This window comes from Doryrhamphus excisus, linkage group LG21 (assembly GCF_037039965.1).
Source record: "Doryrhamphus excisus strain RoL-2023G ecotype Guam linkage group LG21, RoL_Dexc_Guam_v1.1, whole genome shotgun sequence".
Classification (NCBI taxonomy): domain Eukaryota; kingdom Metazoa; phylum Chordata; class Actinopteri; order Syngnathiformes; family Syngnathidae; genus Doryrhamphus; species Doryrhamphus excisus.
The window spans coordinates 744931-762774 of record NC_136377.1 but is presented as its reverse complement, the minus strand read 5'-3'; the positions used below and the strand labels follow the sequence as shown (position 1 = coordinate 762774).

At 46.0% G+C, this 17844-nt stretch overlaps 2 protein-coding genes across 4 annotated transcripts; both read left to right on the top strand.

Moving 5' to 3' along the window:
* Positions 1 to 221: 221 nt before the first annotated feature.
* rskrb (ribosomal protein S6 kinase related b) lies at positions 222 to 7858 on the top strand. Of its 3 annotated transcripts, XM_078787848.1 has the most exons (14): positions 222 to 656; positions 1533 to 1698; positions 2180 to 2470; positions 2551 to 2634; positions 2985 to 3053; positions 3895 to 3964; positions 5169 to 5276; positions 5406 to 5446; positions 6292 to 6319; positions 6560 to 6655; positions 6726 to 6814; positions 7044 to 7154; positions 7218 to 7331; positions 7402 to 7858. In XM_078787848.1, the coding sequence occupies exons 2-14, from the start codon at positions 1675 to 1677 to the stop codon at positions 7615 to 7617; spliced, it is 1341 nt and encodes a 446-aa protein (XP_078643974.1). In that variant the 5' UTR covers positions 222 to 656; positions 1533 to 1674; the 3' UTR covers positions 7618 to 7858. The 3 variants fall into 3 exon arrangements, with proteins under 3 accessions (XP_078643974.1, XP_057942658.2, XP_057942659.2); XM_058086675.2 differs by lacking the exon at positions 222 to 656 and having other exon boundaries at positions 1301 to 1698; XM_058086676.2 differs by lacking the exon at positions 222 to 656 and having other exon boundaries at positions 1306 to 1698; positions 6560 to 6649.
* Positions 7859 to 9979: 2121 nt separating this feature from the next.
* On the top strand, positions 9980 to 17534 carry aldocb (aldolase C, fructose-bisphosphate, b). The gene is made up of 9 exons (XM_058086678.2): positions 9980 to 10035; positions 14019 to 14135; positions 14213 to 14424; positions 15170 to 15224; positions 15312 to 15472; positions 15551 to 15634; positions 16456 to 16630; positions 16709 to 16908; positions 17007 to 17534. The coding sequence occupies exons 2-9, from the start codon at positions 14024 to 14026 to the stop codon at positions 17097 to 17099; spliced, it is 1092 nt and encodes a 363-aa protein (XP_057942661.2). The 5' UTR covers positions 9980 to 10035; positions 14019 to 14023; the 3' UTR covers positions 17100 to 17534.
* Positions 17535 to 17844: the final 310 nt, after the last annotated feature.

The following is a 17844-nucleotide window of genomic DNA, read 5'->3' as shown; positions in this document are numbered from 1 at the left end:
AAAAGGCACGTAGCTTTGGTAAGTGGTAAAAATGCTCAAATGCTATTTTAAATGAAATGTAGATTGATTTATTTATATTGATATCATTACTATTATTGCTGAGGATTTGTCTGGATCGTTCACCGCCTCAGTGGCGCCCTCCGGCGGCACAGCCTTTAGACCAAAACGAGCGTGTTCACGTGAAGACGACGTCACCGTACTAGCAAACAGATGTCAACTCTTCACATTCGCTGCTTGTCCCGAGGAGGAGGAACTAAAATCTCAACTTGCTGTCGACATGGACGTCTCTTCTTTGAGCGAGGATGTACGGCGTCCATGACAAACAATCGATTGGATACAAGTTTGTGTCACTTTGAAAACATTGTCGCTGTTTTTTTTGCCACGCTTTAGCCAAAAAGGAAGTTTTTGGAGGGGCTTGTTCTTCTCACAAGCGCTGCCCGGTTTGTGGGAGTTATCTCCAAACTCCACCATCCATGCAAGCCTGGGCTAGGAAAAGGCACTCCGCTGGGGTGTGATGTGGTCTTAAGCTTAAAGTTTGTTTCAAGAGGAAGGAAAAATCCCTCCCGGTGGAATTTGACGTTCTGAAAATGACTGGAGCGATGGAAACTTCTTTCAAACTGGCGCTGAGGAAGCCGCCCTCCCTGCGGACCGCAGAGGTACATAAAACCATCGCCCATGTAATTAGCATCGCTTTACTCCAACGTTAGCTAACATTTCATTCCAAACACAACATTCGCTGGATCGTATTTTAAAGTAAACAGTCATAAATATATAAATCCACACAGTCAGCATTAGCCATAATACTGCATCTATTTATATTTGACTTTGACTGTCTCTTCTACCATTGCCAAATAGCATTTATTTAGCTTTTATTGAAGGTAGTGTGTTGGTGAACTTGTTCATTTCAGCCATCAAACCGAAACCCCTCAACGCCTCGGTTGCACCTCCAAATTCTGTCCATAAAAGATCAGAATGAACAGAATTTGTGGCAAATGACGTCGTGCAATCCTCACAGGACACGGGTCCGATTTACTTCCGGCAATGCAAACCAAACTGACCTATAAAATGACTGGTTAAATTCTATTTTTAGACCGTGCAGCGGACCAATAAAACAAATGCCCCCCCCCCCCCCCCCCCCGGCCATTTGTTTAGCGTCTTCGGCCTTTTTCTGTCCACTTCCCACCGAGGCAGCAGGAATTATTCATGTATTGGTTTATTTTTAGACGCAGAGAAATCCTTCGTAGCGTGACGTAACACTGCCATGGCTTCCTTTCCGAAATCATGCATTATTTGCATCTTTCTGGTCCCTTTAGGATTAGAAATCGTTGCAGAGTTAATAGAAATCGACACCTGAGCTGTGAAGCGTTCACATCCGCTGCTCTAATTTGGAACAGCGGAAGGCGGGGCCTAGACAGGACCCCCCAACATCTGCACTCCCATTGGTTGGCGACTATGTGGGCGGATGTTTAGTGACGTCACGCTCGCCCGGGATTAACCTGTTTTTATGTCGCCTCATCCATCCTATATTGTAGCCGATCGCGTTGTCGGGGGTGGATTATCGCCATGAAGTGACGTTTGGACCTCGGCGATCCTTACGTAACTTTACGTCGCCCGGAGAAGGTTCTGGAAGAGCTCGACGCGGTGTCCGGATGAGGCGCCTGTCCTGTCACGGAGATGGGGGCCGACGGCAGCAAGAAGGTAACTTACGGAGGGGACACTCGGGAAGGGTCTTCACGGGTGTGTATCACGTTTTTAATCAACATAAGCAGCCGGTAACCTGCTCCATCTTGGTAGCAAAGCACTCCCTGCTACTTTGACGGTACGTTTCCGGTACTGGCGTCGATCAGCCAATCAGAATCTGCCCCTCTTATACAAGGAAGTGCCTTCACTAGCCGTAGTTTGTGCTATGTGGCTGTAGGGGTAATGACGTCATCATCCACGGTCTGTTACACACATGTTGTTGCAGCACATCTGCCGTGTGGCCTCCAGGCATGTAATATAATATTAATATTAATACATAATATTGTTTATATGAAGTGACCCTTATTGGGTACAGTAGTGTGCTCTATACTGTGAGCCGCTAACAATAACAATATTAAACAGAGTGATACCTCATTCCAAACGAGGTTTGATGAAGCTCTCACACTGAATGAAATGACTAAAAATGAATCTCCACCAGAGGCCCGTTGACTCGCGGGAGGATGAGAACTTGGCATCGGGATGGCGTGGCTTCCTGTCCAGCGTGGGCCTGTCGCTCCCCGCCACCATCTGCCGCCTGGCCCCGCCGGCCCTGCGCCTGGGTCGGCGGCGAATGCTTCAAGCCAAGGTGCCCGACATCCCCGAGCACGTGCTGAGGTTGGCCGGGGTCGGCCCGGACAAACTGCGGGCCGAATGGAGCCTGCCGGGCTTCATCGCCATGTTCCTGCCCGAGTTCCCCCACAGGGCCGTGCCTGGACAGGAACACTTTCAGGTATGCGGGTACCGCTCTCCTCACCTTCTGGGCTGATGTTCCTCCTCCTCACGCTTCCTCACGCTTCCTCACTCTGCCAGGTGTTGGGTTACATCGCCAAAGGTTCTTTTGGGCCCATCCTGAAGGTGAAGGACAAAACCAAACACAAGATGTATGCTGTCAAGGTGGGTCTCATACCACTGTTCTCATTTTCATCGTCATTTACAAGAATAAACTTTAAATAGATTCCACCCATGGGCAAGTTCCTACAGCCTGTACCTGGGCATGCCCATATAAGGAGGTCTGGCTCACTGTAGAATAAAACTCTCTGAAACTAAGCATTCAGAGCCATCCCAAAAGATTTTCATGGCTCCCATCCGAATGCGCCAACCTCATGATCTGAAACGTTATTATTATAAATTATTATTATAATGTTATAATTTAAAACGAGAATAGAACATTCTAACCACATTTATGGGTCAGAACATGGAAAAAAACACAACAGGTCCCCTTGAACCTTTTCTTCACTTCACAGGTGATACCCAAATCTGAGATCCTCAGGCTGGGCGTCTTGGAGCAGTCCAAAGAAGAGGTCATAGTTCAGGTGTGTTGGCCTCCACTAGCATTAGCATTAGCTACACCTGCGTACTCTATTCAGATGTAGACCATGTTCCCTAAATGTGACCTCTGTACGGCATTTAACATGAGTCATGATTGGGAGTGCATGAGAAAGGAAAACCGCAGCTCTCTTAGTTGGTCATTAACTCCTTCAATACCAAAGATGCATTTTGTCGTTTTTCTTTTTTTCATAGACTTATTTTTGCGCCAGAGGCTAAAAGAGGAAATGACGCAACAGCACACCTTTTGGAGCATTTTGAAGCAATAAAACAGCCACAAGGTGGCAGAAGTAGCGTGCAGAAGGTTACGCAATGTAGGGAAATGTAGTTCAAATGTGAATATTGTCAATAATTCATGGTGTTGTATCTTTTCACAAAAAGATGCTTTTCCCACTTTTAGTTGGGAACTGATATTTTCCTGAAACCTACCTATGATCTATTCATTTCCAAAGAAGGAAGAATGTAGAAACAAACTTTCTTTGCTGGTTCTTTTGGTAGGTTCCATGTTTATTAGCCGTAGAACACCATAATCTGTGTGACATGAAAAAATCGAAAATGGGGTTGGGTTTTGAAAAATGGCTGGGATTGAAAGAGTTAATTAGAGTGCATTAATTAAAGCTGCTGGATGCTGACCACTGGTAACACTTCAAATGCAGCAGCTGCCATCTAGAAGCTACATCAGCAGGTTGCCTACAGCCACAGGTGTTAATGCCAGCTTTTTTTTATCTGCGCCCGGCGACTATAGGAGGCTCAGCGGTTAATCCAACAGAGGTGTTGATTGGACTTGTTTTTTTTTTTTTTAATGGAATGAATTGAATTTGCCCGCAGCGTCAGGTTCATCACCCATTTGTCCATGACCTCCAGGACTGTTGGCAGACACAACGCCACCTCTACATTAGTGAGTCAGATGGACACCCCCACCCCACCCGCTGCCCCACCCCCTGCTATACAGTAATCCCTCGTTGATGGCGGCGAATAACGTAGTCAGAGTCCTATTTTGGTAGTTAGAGCATAGAAAACCCGTTTAAGACCTTCTAAATACGGTTTTTAACATTATTAGAGCCCTCTGGACACACCTATAGTCACCTTTATACTCCTATTACCTGATGTCGTAGACATGATGAGAGAAAAGAATATAACATAGAGACTCATACACTTGTCTGTATAGATTTCTTGTTCAATGATATTTTTAGAACTTGCTGCCTAAAAAAAAAAATGTGGGCCGCACTTTGGACACCCCTGATTAAACCATTTTTATGCTTGAAAATGATTAATTTAGGCAAAACATGCGTTAGAATTGCTTAGGTATGCATTCATTGACCAATAATAGGTCATTTTGAATGAATCGATTACACTAAATCTGGGTGTATAAGCCACGCCCACTAAATTTTGAGTAAAAAAACAGGTTTGTTCACATCCAATCTGCACTGTTGAATACGCCGGACGTACCCACATCCAAAAAATGACATATCGTAGATAAATGACGCCCAAGTGTGTGAGGACCAGGCAGCTCTTTGACAGGAGCCAGCGCCCCTGTGGTTACTTTTTGAGTGTTAAGTTGCTGTGTGATGAGTGATTGGCTCCTGCCAAAGAAAGTTTCCTCACGGATTCGCAACACAATTAGTAATTAGTAAAGTTCTGAAGTAGAGACGATGCCATGAGTTTAGAATTTTGCCGTAAATGAAGCACACCGCTGTATAAGCAGCAGGGGTCAAAGTTGAAGAAAAAAGTATCAGTTTACAACACGGAATTGACCGTAGTATATTTTTCAAAATGCGTGAAGTGGCGAGGGACAACTGTACATGCTCCCGCTTCCAAACCTCGAAACGTTCCTTTTTTCACTGCTTCAACACTCCTCCTCTTCCTCACCCCAAATCATCCGGTGACTCACAAAGTGTGACCTACTTTGTTTTGCCCCCCACCCCCACCCCCACCCCTCCTCTCAATGGAAACACCGCACACTGGCCCCCGTGGGACGTCACAAAGCGAGCGCTCCCCCGCCTCTTTCCCTCCACCGTTGTGCTGAACTGAGGCAATCACGTGACATGAACCATGCGTCCCCACAGCAGAGTAGCATCCTTTTCCTCTGGTCTCCCCCTCAGTGTGCGACTACTGCGGCACCGGGGACCTGTACACCTACTGGCAGATGATCGGACACTTTGCAGAGGACACGGTGCGAGTGTTTGCGGCCGAGCTGGGCTGTGCGCTAGGTGAGCAACGCATTCGCCGGCGCCTCCTCTGGGGGTCCGCTGTATGACGCGCAAGGGGGAGGTCCCACAGCGGCAGAGACACGGTGGATCCGACTTATGTTTGTTTGTTTTTTGTTTTGTTTTTTTCAGGGTTTCTTCACGACTTTGGAATCATCCACAGAGATGTGAAGGTAGGAAGACAACATTCTCGTGATTCGTGCAGCATTGTTTATATACCATTGGTATTCGTTTGTAAAATACTCTATTACATGGTGGGGAAATGACTATAAACACAAAAAATAACTATCATGTAAATACCCTGAGCACAAGTATTAAACGATAAATACTACAATCAGCATCATTTTAAAGGTGTGGATGGTTTAACACCAAAATACTACATTCCAACTACAGTTATAGGTCAGAATGGTTTAACACCAGATTACTACATTGGTACTACAAGTATAGGTCAGAATGGTTTAACACCAGATTACTACATTGGTACTACAAGTATAGGTCAGAATGGTTTAACACCAGAATACTACATTGGTACTACAAGTATAGGTCAGAATGGTTTAACACCAGAATACTACATTCGTACTACAGTTGTAGGTCAGAATGGTTTCACACCAGAATACTACATTGGTACTACAGTTATAGGTCAGAATGGTTTAACACCAGAATACTACATTGGTACTACAGTTCTAGGTCAGAATGGTTTAACACCAGAATACTACATTGGTACTACAGTTCGAGGTCAGAATGGTTTACCACCAGAATACTACATGCTAATTACATATATACCAGGTCAGAATGGTTTAACACCAGAATACTACATTGGTACTACAGTTCGAGGTCAGAATGGTTTAACACCAGAATACTACATGCTAATTACATATATACCAGGTCAGAATGGTTTAACACCAGAATACTACATTGGTACTACAGTTGTAGGTCAGAAAGGCATAAAAAGCATCATAGGTGCCCTTTAAGGCCATTTGTCATGTGAGCAAGTCTGACGTTGTGGTCCTTCTTCCAGATGGAGAATATCCTGCTGACAGATGATGGTGAGTCAACTCATTTTTCCCAGCAGAGGGCAGCATAGCACTGCTTTGAGAAGGTCCAGAACCTTCCAGAAGACCTCCTGGCAACAGTGCACATCATTCCAGTCAGCACTCACGAGTGCAAATGGTGGCGATGGAGAAGAGAACACATAAATAATGCAGATTTGAAGGAGAATGTAATCTGATTATGTGAATCAATAATAATAATAATAATAATAATAATAGTATCCTGGTGCGTTCCAGGTCACCTCCGCTTGGCTGACTTCGGTCTGTCCCGTCGTCTAGAGCGAGGCGGACGAGCTTTTACCATTTGCGGCACCATCCAATACATGGGTGAGGGTATGAGTGTTGACTTGATGCCGATGTAAGATGATTACGTGGCCTTGAGAATGCTGTGTCCACTCCGCAGCCCCCGAGGTGCTGAGCGGCGGCCCTTACAACCACGCGGCTGATTGGTGGTCCCTGGGAATCCTCCTCTTCTCATTGGCTACCGGCAAGGTGACGCCCTGTTGCATATGACAGCAGGTCCCGGCTCACGACAACCAAGAGTGATAATGTAGCGCTGTTACCCTCAGTTACCGTGCAAATACAGTAACACACGGCTGCCAGTTCGATTTCCCATCAACAGTTGTCATAAAAGTGATGGTTGCTTTTTTCATTTCCCAAATATTTCTACTCGCGGGAAGCTAATGTTCACGTCTGGATGATGAACCCATGCTCTCCTCAGTTCCCCGTGCCTCCAGAACCAGACCACTGTGGCATGCTGAGGAGGGTGAGGTCCTTCCCCTACGAGATGCCCCTCAGCCTGACCCCGCCCCTGGCCGTGCTCATCACCGAGGTGCTTTACACACAACATGTTGTCATAGCGCCTCACATTGATAGCACGACTTTCTGCTTCTAGCTGCTGTGCAAAACGCCCGCCCGCCGACTTCGGACCCTGGATCGCTTCCAACGCCAAACCTTCTTCCGCGGGCTGAGTTTTGACCACAGCCTGCTGCAGCGCCACCCTGTGGAGGTAACTGAGCGTGAGCACGTGTTTTGGCCAATCATTTTCCCGCGTCAAAGCTCCCTCTCCGTCCGTGCAGGTGATCCTGGAGCTGAGGGAGCGACCGGATCGTGCGGCCAAAGCCCGCAGAGGCCTGACTCTGTCTCTGCAGCCGCTCAAAGGCTTCGACTACGACTCGCTGCTCAGCCCGCCGTGCACGCCCGACACGCATCCGGACCGGGACACGCAGATACAAGCGGCGTTACCGCTGCACTGTGCTCGGCAACAAGGTCCACGCAGGGAGGTGTTTGTGTGACGGAAGCAGGACCCATCAGCTCACTTTGGTACGGTACTCTTATTGAATAGGGGCCACAACGCCACCGCTGCTACCATTGCTACTCTAACTATGATGGTAGGGCGGGGCTAAAGCCACATGTCAACAACAAACATGGCCGCCATTGTCGTACCATGTAGCCTTCCTTTTCTTTGTTGGCGCCTCTCAGTGTCGCTACTTCAGGCCTCAACACACAAGACGCATCAGGATGACTTCCAAACCGTACCGAACCGTACCGTACAGAACCGTACCGCGTCTGTGGCTTCTGTCTCGGTTCAGGGTCCAAACCCCTTCTGGAGGACCTGGCCTCACCACCCTTGTTAAATGGATCCGTGCTTGCTGGCTACATGTTAGCATTGCTAACATCCCACGTTCCTTCTTTCTGCTATGTGCTGCCACATTCAAGTGTTTTTTAGGACTAAAATATGCACAAGATATCTTGTACGGTACCGACAACGTCCAAAAGCTACAAACATTGATATCATTTAAAAATGACTATAGTTTATTACAAATAATAATATCTAAGAAAAATGTTCCTTTTCATTCCACAACTTATATCTTGACATCCAGCTGATGTATTCAAAGATGGATGTCCCTCAGGTCGGGCTCCCTTGGTAGCCTGACCCATTATTTGATAGCCTGGTCAACTTCCTTGTAGTGTGGCCATCTTCCTGGTAGTGTGGCCAACTTCCTGGTAGCCCGGCCACCAGCAGATTGCATCATTTTTATTTTGCAGCATTACCTCGTTGCATGTGATTTTAGTATTTGGAACATTTGCTGCATGTTCGCCCCAGTCGGCCCCCATAACCTCAGGATGTGGCTGCCCACTAAGCATTGCTGGCGCATAGCGCTCATGACAAAAAGTTACATTTGTTGGCTGCATTTTTGCTGTGTTTGTTGTTCAGCATCACAGGTTTTGCTGAACATTTCAAGGTGAGAAGGGTTGAAGTACTTTGTAAGATGTTTGTCGAAGCCAAGACAGGACGTGTTGTGGAAAAGGGACGACTTTATTTATGACAAAGCTATTTTTGTCACGTTTTGTACTGAGCACAACCTTTTTTTTTGCCTTTTCACCCCAAAAGAGCACCTTTCCATACCTCATGTGTTTGCCGGCTTGTGCAAGAGGAAGAAAGATGATAACGCTATTGTTCGTCTTTTCAATGACAATGGCAACATTATCAACTTGTAAACACAAAGAAAGGTCACTCTTGCCGAAGACAATACAGTACTTCATTTTTTGCAATAACCCTTTTTTGCTGACTGGTTTACATCGTAATTTTATATAATATTTATAAAGGCACCCACTACGTCCCTTTCTGTGTATGAATAATTACGTGTTGTGTACATCTTCAACATCCTGCTTTATTTGTCCATCTTGTATCACTCAGGGGACCATTCAGCAGATAGATATACACACCATAGACATACACACCATAGATATACACACAGGGCTTTTTCTAATGCACTTACCTGGTCGTCAGAGAACATGTCCCGATGTGCCCGAATGCCTCACCAGTGATCCTGACTTTTATTGTGTTACCAGAATGCTGCTTTATTGAAGACAAAAGTCCTCTTTATACAATTTCTATGAGTGTTTTGGATGCTGTGTGATGTCACATGTCATGTTGTATTTTTGTATCTTCCCGTAGCACCCATGGAACATTAAAGCTGAAATCTTGCTGTACTGCTTTTGGGATTTCTTACGTGACTCCACTTTGTGGAACATTTCAACATGTTGGTTGACTGAGTAAACAGGACGCGGGTTGTTGCTTAACGCTTGGAAGGTGGGACACAAGATTACATTATGTGCAGCGTTTATTCATACAGATGTTGGAGTCCTTGCATATTGGCATTATTGTGGACACGGCCTTCAATGGTAAAAGCACATCACATCATTTTCAAATGTAAATGTTGACATGTTGAAATATTCTTGTATTAAATGGCCCCTTTAAGTGTTTTATTTACAACACTATTGGCTGCTTTTTCTACTATTTCATATTGGCAAATGTCTCATAGTGCAATAGCACAGATAGAAAAATATGTTTAGCTTTTAACATACTTGCAAAAATGATGCAATGAGGAGTAATGCTTGTGTGTGCTTGTGAAGACAAAATATGTCGAGTATGAATGATCAGATAAATAACACATCTGGTCAAATACGGTATATTTAGACATTTTGAAAAGCCTATAAACAAACGCGACGGCCGCCCAATTGATTGACTGATGCTACCCCGCGCATGCGCACCAGCACACATCGTCTCACCGTGACGCAGCGCCTTAAGCCCCGCCCCTTCTCCCACCGAGGGTTTAGTAAAGCGTCACGTTGCTCTGCAGCAGTCTCTCCTCTCAGCTCGACATCTTCCACACTTCTACCCTTGAAGCTCTCACGTCGTCTTACAGGTGAGAAATGACTTCAGCTTGACAACACTTTCCTCCCTTTTTTCTGGCTGATGTGGTGTGATGCTGGGGCCACGCCTTCCCTTCGTCTCCCGATTAGCTACTAGCTAGCATTTGACGGATAGATAACGCAATAGCGTGTCATTAGCATCATTAGCTACCTGCTACCTTGTCCTCCTTCGTTTTGACAAAATATTGCACGGTGGGTGGTTTAAATTGACGTTTAAAGATGTCGACGGAGTGTGGGAGGAGTCGAGGCACCGTCGGAGGAAAGAAAAAACGGGAAGGACAAAAATGAGATGACCTTCATGGATGGTGCCCTGTTGCGTTGTTTTTAAGCAACTAGCATTGTGTGTGTGTGTGTGTGTACACGCACAAGCACGCGCGTGTGCGCGTGACGACAATAACCGATGGTGAAGGCGAGTGCGCGCGTGCGGGTGAGTATCTGTTCTGAAGCACGTACACAGCATCGTGAAAGGGGCGGGGCCAGTGTTGGATCCTGGATTTCCTTCTCTATATATTTAATTCGGTATAAATCCCAGTTGGATTCCTTCAAATGACTTTCACTTCTTTTAAAGCAGAGGTCCCCAACCCAAAGGAGATATATTTAATAATATATATATTTAATATAATAGTAATACAGGATATGGTGAGAGTGCAAGTACACCCCAGATCTCATGGTAATCACGTGATTGTCATGTATACAGCAAAGAAATGCAAGTTAACACACCAAAACATACCAACTGAATGCTTACTAAATTAATATAAATTATTACAAATATTTGTATACAATTTTTATTATGATCACTACATTTTTTATTTGTATTATTATTCATTGATTTAATATTGCATTTATTTATTTAAATATATTTAGATTCTATACATTTTAATGTTATTATTGCTGCATTTTAAAATATTAATAGGGACCCCTGCCCTCTAGGGGCAAGCTCTGGCTGAAACGAATGATTATGTTTTTTATTATGTTTGTTTTGTCATATACCTCAATGCAAAGACACACAGCCCAGCTGCTAACACGATGCAGCACAGCCAGCGAGGCTTTTGGCACTAGAGCTGCCCTACGAGAGCCATTAAATGCCACCTCCTCCACACTAGCGCCCCCCCCCCATCTTAAATGCCCACCATGCTTCCAAAGTAGAGAAGGTGCCCATCATTCCCAATCCTTATGTGAAACACGAACACATTTCTTACTATTTGCTGTGTATTCTAACACAAGGAAACAAGTTAATTTCAGCTAGCTTACAATGCTGTCATTGGGATACACCTATATCCACTATGAATCCCTCTAAAAAAACCTCTAACAATGTTGCACCGTTTGATATACACGCTCTGATCGTACATTAACACGTACACTGATGTAATAGTTATAGTATATTCAAATATTTTGATGATCTATACTTCTCATGAGAAAAAAGTCACAAAAACCTGGCAATTTGATGAGGAGAAACAATGTATAGTATTGTAGCATAGGTAAGTCATAATATTCTGAGAAACAAGAAAAAAACTCAAAGTTGTCATTGTTGGGGAAAACATTCTAATTTCCTAGGAACATAATATTACACAATGCAATATTACGAAAAGAAAAATGTATGAAAATTAGTTGAACTATTTTGGGGCGCTAAAAAGAGAGTTGATACCAATAGGCTTTTTCACCCATAGGAGCTGAGAGGCAGTGTTTTTTATGTAAATATATAGAACTATATAGAAAGTGGCATTCTTTCATTTATTCATCTTTTTGAGCTTCATGACGATGATTGACATGAGAGACGTGCTGGTTAATAAAACGCTGATGTCACAGAGGGGGAGGGGACTGTTGCCTGCTGATGCCGCAGTGCAGAAATGGCGTGCAGGCGCTGAGCAACAGGCTGGAACGAGCACCCCCCCCCCCACCCCAACCCACTTCTGTCACTGTGTTAGCCCCCACCCGCTCTTTAACGCCGTTCCAGCATCTGAAGGTGACGTGTTTACTGGAAGTTATTTCTCACCAGGAGCAAGAGCTAGCTTAGCATTGTGTTGTTAGCCTAGCAAAACATACTCATTAGTATTAGTAATATTAGCTAGATTGTGTTGTCACTTGCGTCGGCTGCAGTTTTGGTGAAAGCATCTACATTTTTGTATACACCCTCACCTTTCTGCAAGGTGCGACCTCCGCTGACCTGCATGGAGCCACTGACATTTGCGATGTGGTGACTGTGCACTTTTTTTGTGTGGGTATAGTTCTTAAGAGCGTGCAGCGTGCAGAGACTGTTATCTCATCACGCTAAGCTGAGGATTAGCACAAAGGACACACACGGGCCTGCCGGACAGCCTCCCAAACCCGGCCTCACTTTGTCACTTCATTGGCGGATGCCGTCCTTTGTGTGCTACGACTCATTGTTGTTGCATGAATGTGCCTCGCTGTCTGGAACCTGAGCACTGGTTTCCATGGAGGGTCACATCCTGAAAAAGCAAAGACTGGACGGTCCACTTTGATATTATATATGTTATTCGAGCATTGCAAACATGTTTATGACTTTCTAAATAACTTTTTTAGCATCATCAGAGCCCTGTAGTCAGGAAATAACACCCCTATAGTCACCTTTATACCGCTCTTCTTCAATCTTTACACCGCTCAGTACAAACAAGCCTCTTGCCGAGTCTGCATAGCGATGTGGTCTGGTCTAAGTTGAGAGCCGGTGTGTCCACTGCGTCAATCTGTCCTGTTGTCATGATGTATACCCTCGCCTTAACAACACAATACCAGCATCATTAGGTGGCGTTACTAGGGAGGAGATGAGACGTTGGGATACAAATATAGTACTCCACGTTAGCTGCTACAATAACAACATCGCTTAACCTCGGTTAATGTACACGTCACTGTACTCTAAAAATGTCTTAAAGGGGACCTACTATGCTTTTCCACTTTTTTGACCTATAAATGTCGTTAAAATGTGGTATTCTCATGTTAAACTATGCCACAGTTGCAGATCATGAGGTTTTGCGTGTTTGGAACTGAGCCCTCCCGGGAAGTAGGAGTGTAAGGGTGGAAGGGAAAGCTACATTTCTTTCCAGTTTCTAACAAGGAAAGCATCAGGCACAAGTGGTTGGAGTTCCTGATTCCCTACCAGCAAAATAAATGGATTTTCATCTGTCAAGGGCTTTTCCCACTGGACTGTTTAGTGGACATGGGCCACTGTGCAGCTGGACTAGCCCACAAGCCTGCTGAAACCAGGCGACTTCCCATGGTTACTTGGTCGTTGTAGTGTGGGCGTACAGAGCGGAGTGGGCGGGCCTGGAGGCGGGCCATGGGTAGAATTAAATAAAAACAGTACAATATTTCTGCATCCATGCATGAAACGTGTTGGTGGTGTGTAGTGGGAGGGGCTTGGCGACGGTGGAGGGAGCGAAAAGTCACAGCGTGTTCCCTGGCGTCTTCCCTGCCGTGTTCCCTGCCGTGTTCCCTGCCGTGTTCCCTGCCGTGTTCCCTGCCGTGTTCCCTGCCGTGTTCCCTGCCGTGTTCCCTGGCGTGTTCTGCATGCGTGGGAGCGAGACACGAGGATGAAAAAAACAACATTTTAGATTTCCACTGTGAGAGAATAAGCTAATGGCCGGGAAAAAGGGGGGGGGTGAATGGAAAAAGGAGTCTGTATGGAGCGTTGCCGAGGAGAGCATGGCGAGCCCGTCAGCACCCCGTTACATAATGGCTCCACCTCTGTCTGCCGTGGAGCAGAGAGAGGTTGCGTAACTGCTTATTTACAGCGGAGTGAAGAAAGCCGTCGGGAGGGGAGGGGTTTGATGGTTTGATGCCGAAGGGATGGCAAGCGTGCTCACTCGCACGTCGTGAGGATGTGACGCGTCAGGATGGCCAGCACCGAATCCAACAAGCACGCCTCCTGCTGGCAGTTGCGCAGATCTCCAGCAAGGGGGCGGCCATGTTGGCTGCAGTAGACGCACCCGTCAGATGAACGTGTCTGTGTGCTCGCTTCCAGCCGCCATGACTCACCAGTTTCCCGCTCTGAGTCCCGAGCAGAAGAAGGAGTTGCAGGACATCGCCGAGAGGATCGTGGCCCCTGGGAAGGGCATCCTCGCCGCCGATGAGTCCACCGGTACGCTCCAGTTTCCCACGCTAAACGCCACGTTACGTGAAATGGGTCAAGGCGACTTACATGTGTGACCTTTACAGGCAGCATGGCCAAACGCTTCACGCCCATCGGCGTGGAGAACACGGAGGAGAACCGACGCCGCTACCGCCAGCTCCTCTTCACGGCCGACGCGCGCATCGACAGCTGCATCGGCGGCGTCATCTTCTTCCACGAGACGCTCTACCAGACCACAGACGACGGCACTCCCTTCTCCAAGCTCATCAAGGACCGCGGCATCGTCGTCGGCATCAAGGTACGCACGTTCACTGCCTGGACGTAGCAAAACACCGGATGGGGTGTCGCCCAATGAGGGCAAAACCAGGGATGGTTAGAAAAAGCCAACAGAAAGCTGAGGGTCTCTGTCTTCCCAGGGGGTCAAACGCTCCTACTGGCTCCACATTGACATTGTCTGATTTTGGATCAACATTTGCAATAAGAGCATTGAGTGCTAAAATGCTCCTCTTCCCTTTTCAATATGCCTCACAAATTATTTAAATGCACTGAAGTATAAATTGTACAGACACATGAAGTTTAGTTTAGTTTTGTTAACAGCGGTACTGTAGTACTGTAATTCTGTGTAGTACCTGTACTGTAGTACAAGTGGGGGAAAAGTAACAATAACAATGACTTTCATTTTAGTTATAACATATTTATGGTGGTGAAACTGAAAGAAGAAAGAAAGTGAAAAGTAGTAAATAAAAAAAGCGCCTTCATGAATGCTGTGGGAATGAGGGACCAAGTGTCCTTTTGTTGTGGGAATGAGGGACCAAGTGTCCTTTTGTTGTGGGAATGAGCCATGAATGTTGGAGCGTCGAGTACATGCCTGCTCCAGTCACCAGTCATGAAAAGGCAAACACACGAGTCGCCATGTTTAGGGACACACAAACCCTCCCACCGTGTTGATGTCAACACAAACGCTCCTCAAGAGCATTGAGGGCGTTCAGCCATGTTCCCTCGTGTCCAGTCCAGACCGTAACAATCAACTTCCGTCCTTGCAGGTGGACAAAGGCGTAGTGCCCCTCGCCGGAACCAACGGGGAGACCACCACTCAAGGTACTGGCGAGCAGCATCAAGCGCTGGAAATGGTATACGGCGAGGTCGTTCTGACTCACGAATGCTCCCGTGTTTGCCGCCGCGCAGGTCTGGACGGGCTGTCCGAGCGCTGCGCCCAGTACAAGAAGGACGGCGCCGACTTCGCCAAGTGGCGCTGCGTGCTGAAGATCAGCGACACCACTCCGTCAGAGCTGGCCATCTTTGAGAATGCTAACGTCCTAGCACGCTATGCTAGCATTTGCCAGCAGGTTGGTGGCGTTGTTATTCCGATATTCCAAAGTTGGACCTCACTTCTGACAAGGTGAGGCATTTCTTTCATCTTCCAGAATGGCATCGTACCCATTGTGGAGCCGGAGATCCTCCCCGACGGAGAACATGACCTCAAACGCTGCCAGTACGTCACCGAGAAGGTGATTTCCCAAACGGAGCCTACTTTACTGCTGGGGTGTTCAAACTTTTTATTTTTTTTTTTACAAGTCAAAATTTTGAGGAGAAATTTGATGAAAGAAAAGCCTTTACAAATTGCATAAAACATATTACAAATTTATATTACAAATAATATATTACAAAGAAAATATGAAATATTACAGAAAAAATGCCAAAATGTTATGAAAAACTAAACAACACATACAATTGTATTTTCTGGAAAATTAAGTTGCAGGGAAAGTTATGTTAGAAGCGTAAAGTCAAAATATGGGAATACAATTTGTATTTATAATATTATATGAATATATAATAATAGACAATGGTGTTGATATATAACTATGAGAAGAAAGTTGACAAGAATAATGGGGAATAGCAAGTCGTGTTCTTACGAGGGGAAAAAAGGGAATAAAAAGAATAAACTCGTAATATTGTAATGAAAAATTGTCATTTTGGTTTTATACAGCTGAAATATTAAAGAAAAAATACGATATATGTATTTTGAAAAAGTTTTAATATGAGAAACAAAAAATAAGGTTGGAGAAAAAGGTTACAATATGCAGAAAAGAAAATTTATGAAGATTATCAAGAAGAAATTATGATTAAAGTAAATGCTGTAAATAATAATAATAATTAAGAAAAATGGAAAAAAAGAGAAAAATGCAAAAAAAAGAAAAATAACATTTCTAGTCGCATAAAGCTGAAATATGAAAGATATACTTTTTGTAATGTTTTGAGAAAGAAAAGAAAATAAAGTTGTGAAGACCCTCAAATATGAGTCACTAAGAGACACCTCTGCTGCTGCTAGGTTCTAGCTGCCGTGTACAAGGCTCTGTCAGACCACCACGTCTACCTGGAGGGGACGCTGCTGAAGCCCAACATGGTCACCGCCGGACACTCCTGCCCCAACAAGTACAGTGGCGAGGAAATCGCCATGGCTACAGTCACCGCCCTGCGTCGCACTGTGCCTCCCGCGGTCACAGGTGAGACCCACTCCGTCGCTTTTATGTCTTCTCATGCGGCATTTTCATCTCACTGACTCCTTCCTTCCTTCCTTCCAGGAGTGACCTTCCTGTCAGGCGGCCAGTCTGAAGAAGAGGCCAGCGTCAACCTCAACGCCATCAACAACTGCCCGCTCGCCAAGCCCTGGGCGCTCACCTTCTCCTACGGCCGCGCCCTGCAGGCCTCCGCCCTGCAGGCGTGGAGAGGAGACCTCAGCAACGAGAAGGCCGCCACAGAGGAATTCATAAAGCGCGCAGAGGTCAGACCCCTGCACGCGTCCTCTCGCATACGTAGCGTACAAATAATATCGTGTTTGTTAACGCTGTCTCTCCCCCCCCCCTCCCCGCTCTGCTCCAGGCAAACGGCATGGCCGCCCTCGGCAAGTACGAGTCCTCCGGCACATGCGGCGCTGCGGGACAATCCCTCTACGTGGCCAACCACGCCTATTAAAGCAGCACACGTGACCGCGGCCTAGTTAGACTTACTGTATATCTGCTCTGCTATTAACCCCCCCCCACCACCGCTCTGCACTGTCTACTGATCTTAAGAGTGTTATTATGATTATTAAAATGACTGCGTTAGATATCAAATTGTCAAACTATTTCAAACGGAGCTGCTGTATTTTTCCCTCATCTGACCGAACAACTTCAAAACTGGTTTGACTGCCGTGTATGTGGAGCGGCATCGTGTATGTGGAGCGGCGTCAGCACCTGAGGCATCTCCATTCGCTCTCATCTTGGCCAGCATGTTTGTTTGTGTTTTACTCAACCCGTTTGTGCTTTCAAAGGCTACAATCCTCCCAGTGGGACCAACAAGGCATCAAAAAGACATTTCCAGTTGAAGTTGTACGTCTAAAAACACGAGAGTGCTAGTTGTACGTCCAGACAGAAGGGACCCCAAGACACCCAGGGACTCAACCCCCCCGCAACCATTCCTTACTCTCACCAAGCAATCCACTTGTGTGTCCAATCTTGAGTGTACCGTTAGCTTTACATCGCACAGCTAAGTGTATGCGGTTGTCTGAAGCTGTCGATGTTGTGTGTCATCCCCCCCCCCCCCCGCATCCTTGCGCCGGCCCACCACAGTCAGAGCGAATCCAAGATGAGTGAAGTGACGCTCCCGGACCAGCGTGTGGGCCGTGTCGTCAGGAAACACTCCAACTGCTGTATTGGAAAAATGTGATGTTTGTGGTGTT

Excerpts from the sequence above, each read along its gene's own strand:
- rskrb (XM_078787848.1), top strand. The coding sequence starts at position 1,675 with ATGGGGGCCGACGGCAGCAAGAAG. Across the intron at positions 1,699-2,179 it reads GGGCCGACGGCAGCAAGAAG|AGGCCCGTTGACTCGCGGGA; the intron begins GTAACTTACGGA and ends AATCTCCACCAG. Across the intron at positions 7,332-7,401 it reads TGCAGCGCCACCCTGTGGAG|GTGATCCTGGAGCTGAGGGA; the intron begins GTAACTGAGCGT and ends CCGTCCGTGCAG.
- aldocb (XM_058086678.2), top strand. The coding sequence starts at position 14,024 with ATGACTCACCAGTTTCCCGCTCTGAGTCCCGAGCAGAAGAAGGAGTTG. Across the intron at positions 14,425-15,169 it reads GCATCGTCGTCGGCATCAAG|GTGGACAAAGGCGTAGTGCC; the intron begins GTACGCACGTTC and ends CCGTCCTTGCAG. Across the intron at positions 16,909-17,006 it reads AATTCATAAAGCGCGCAGAG|GCAAACGGCATGGCCGCCCT; the intron begins GTCAGACCCCTG and ends GCTCTGCTCCAG.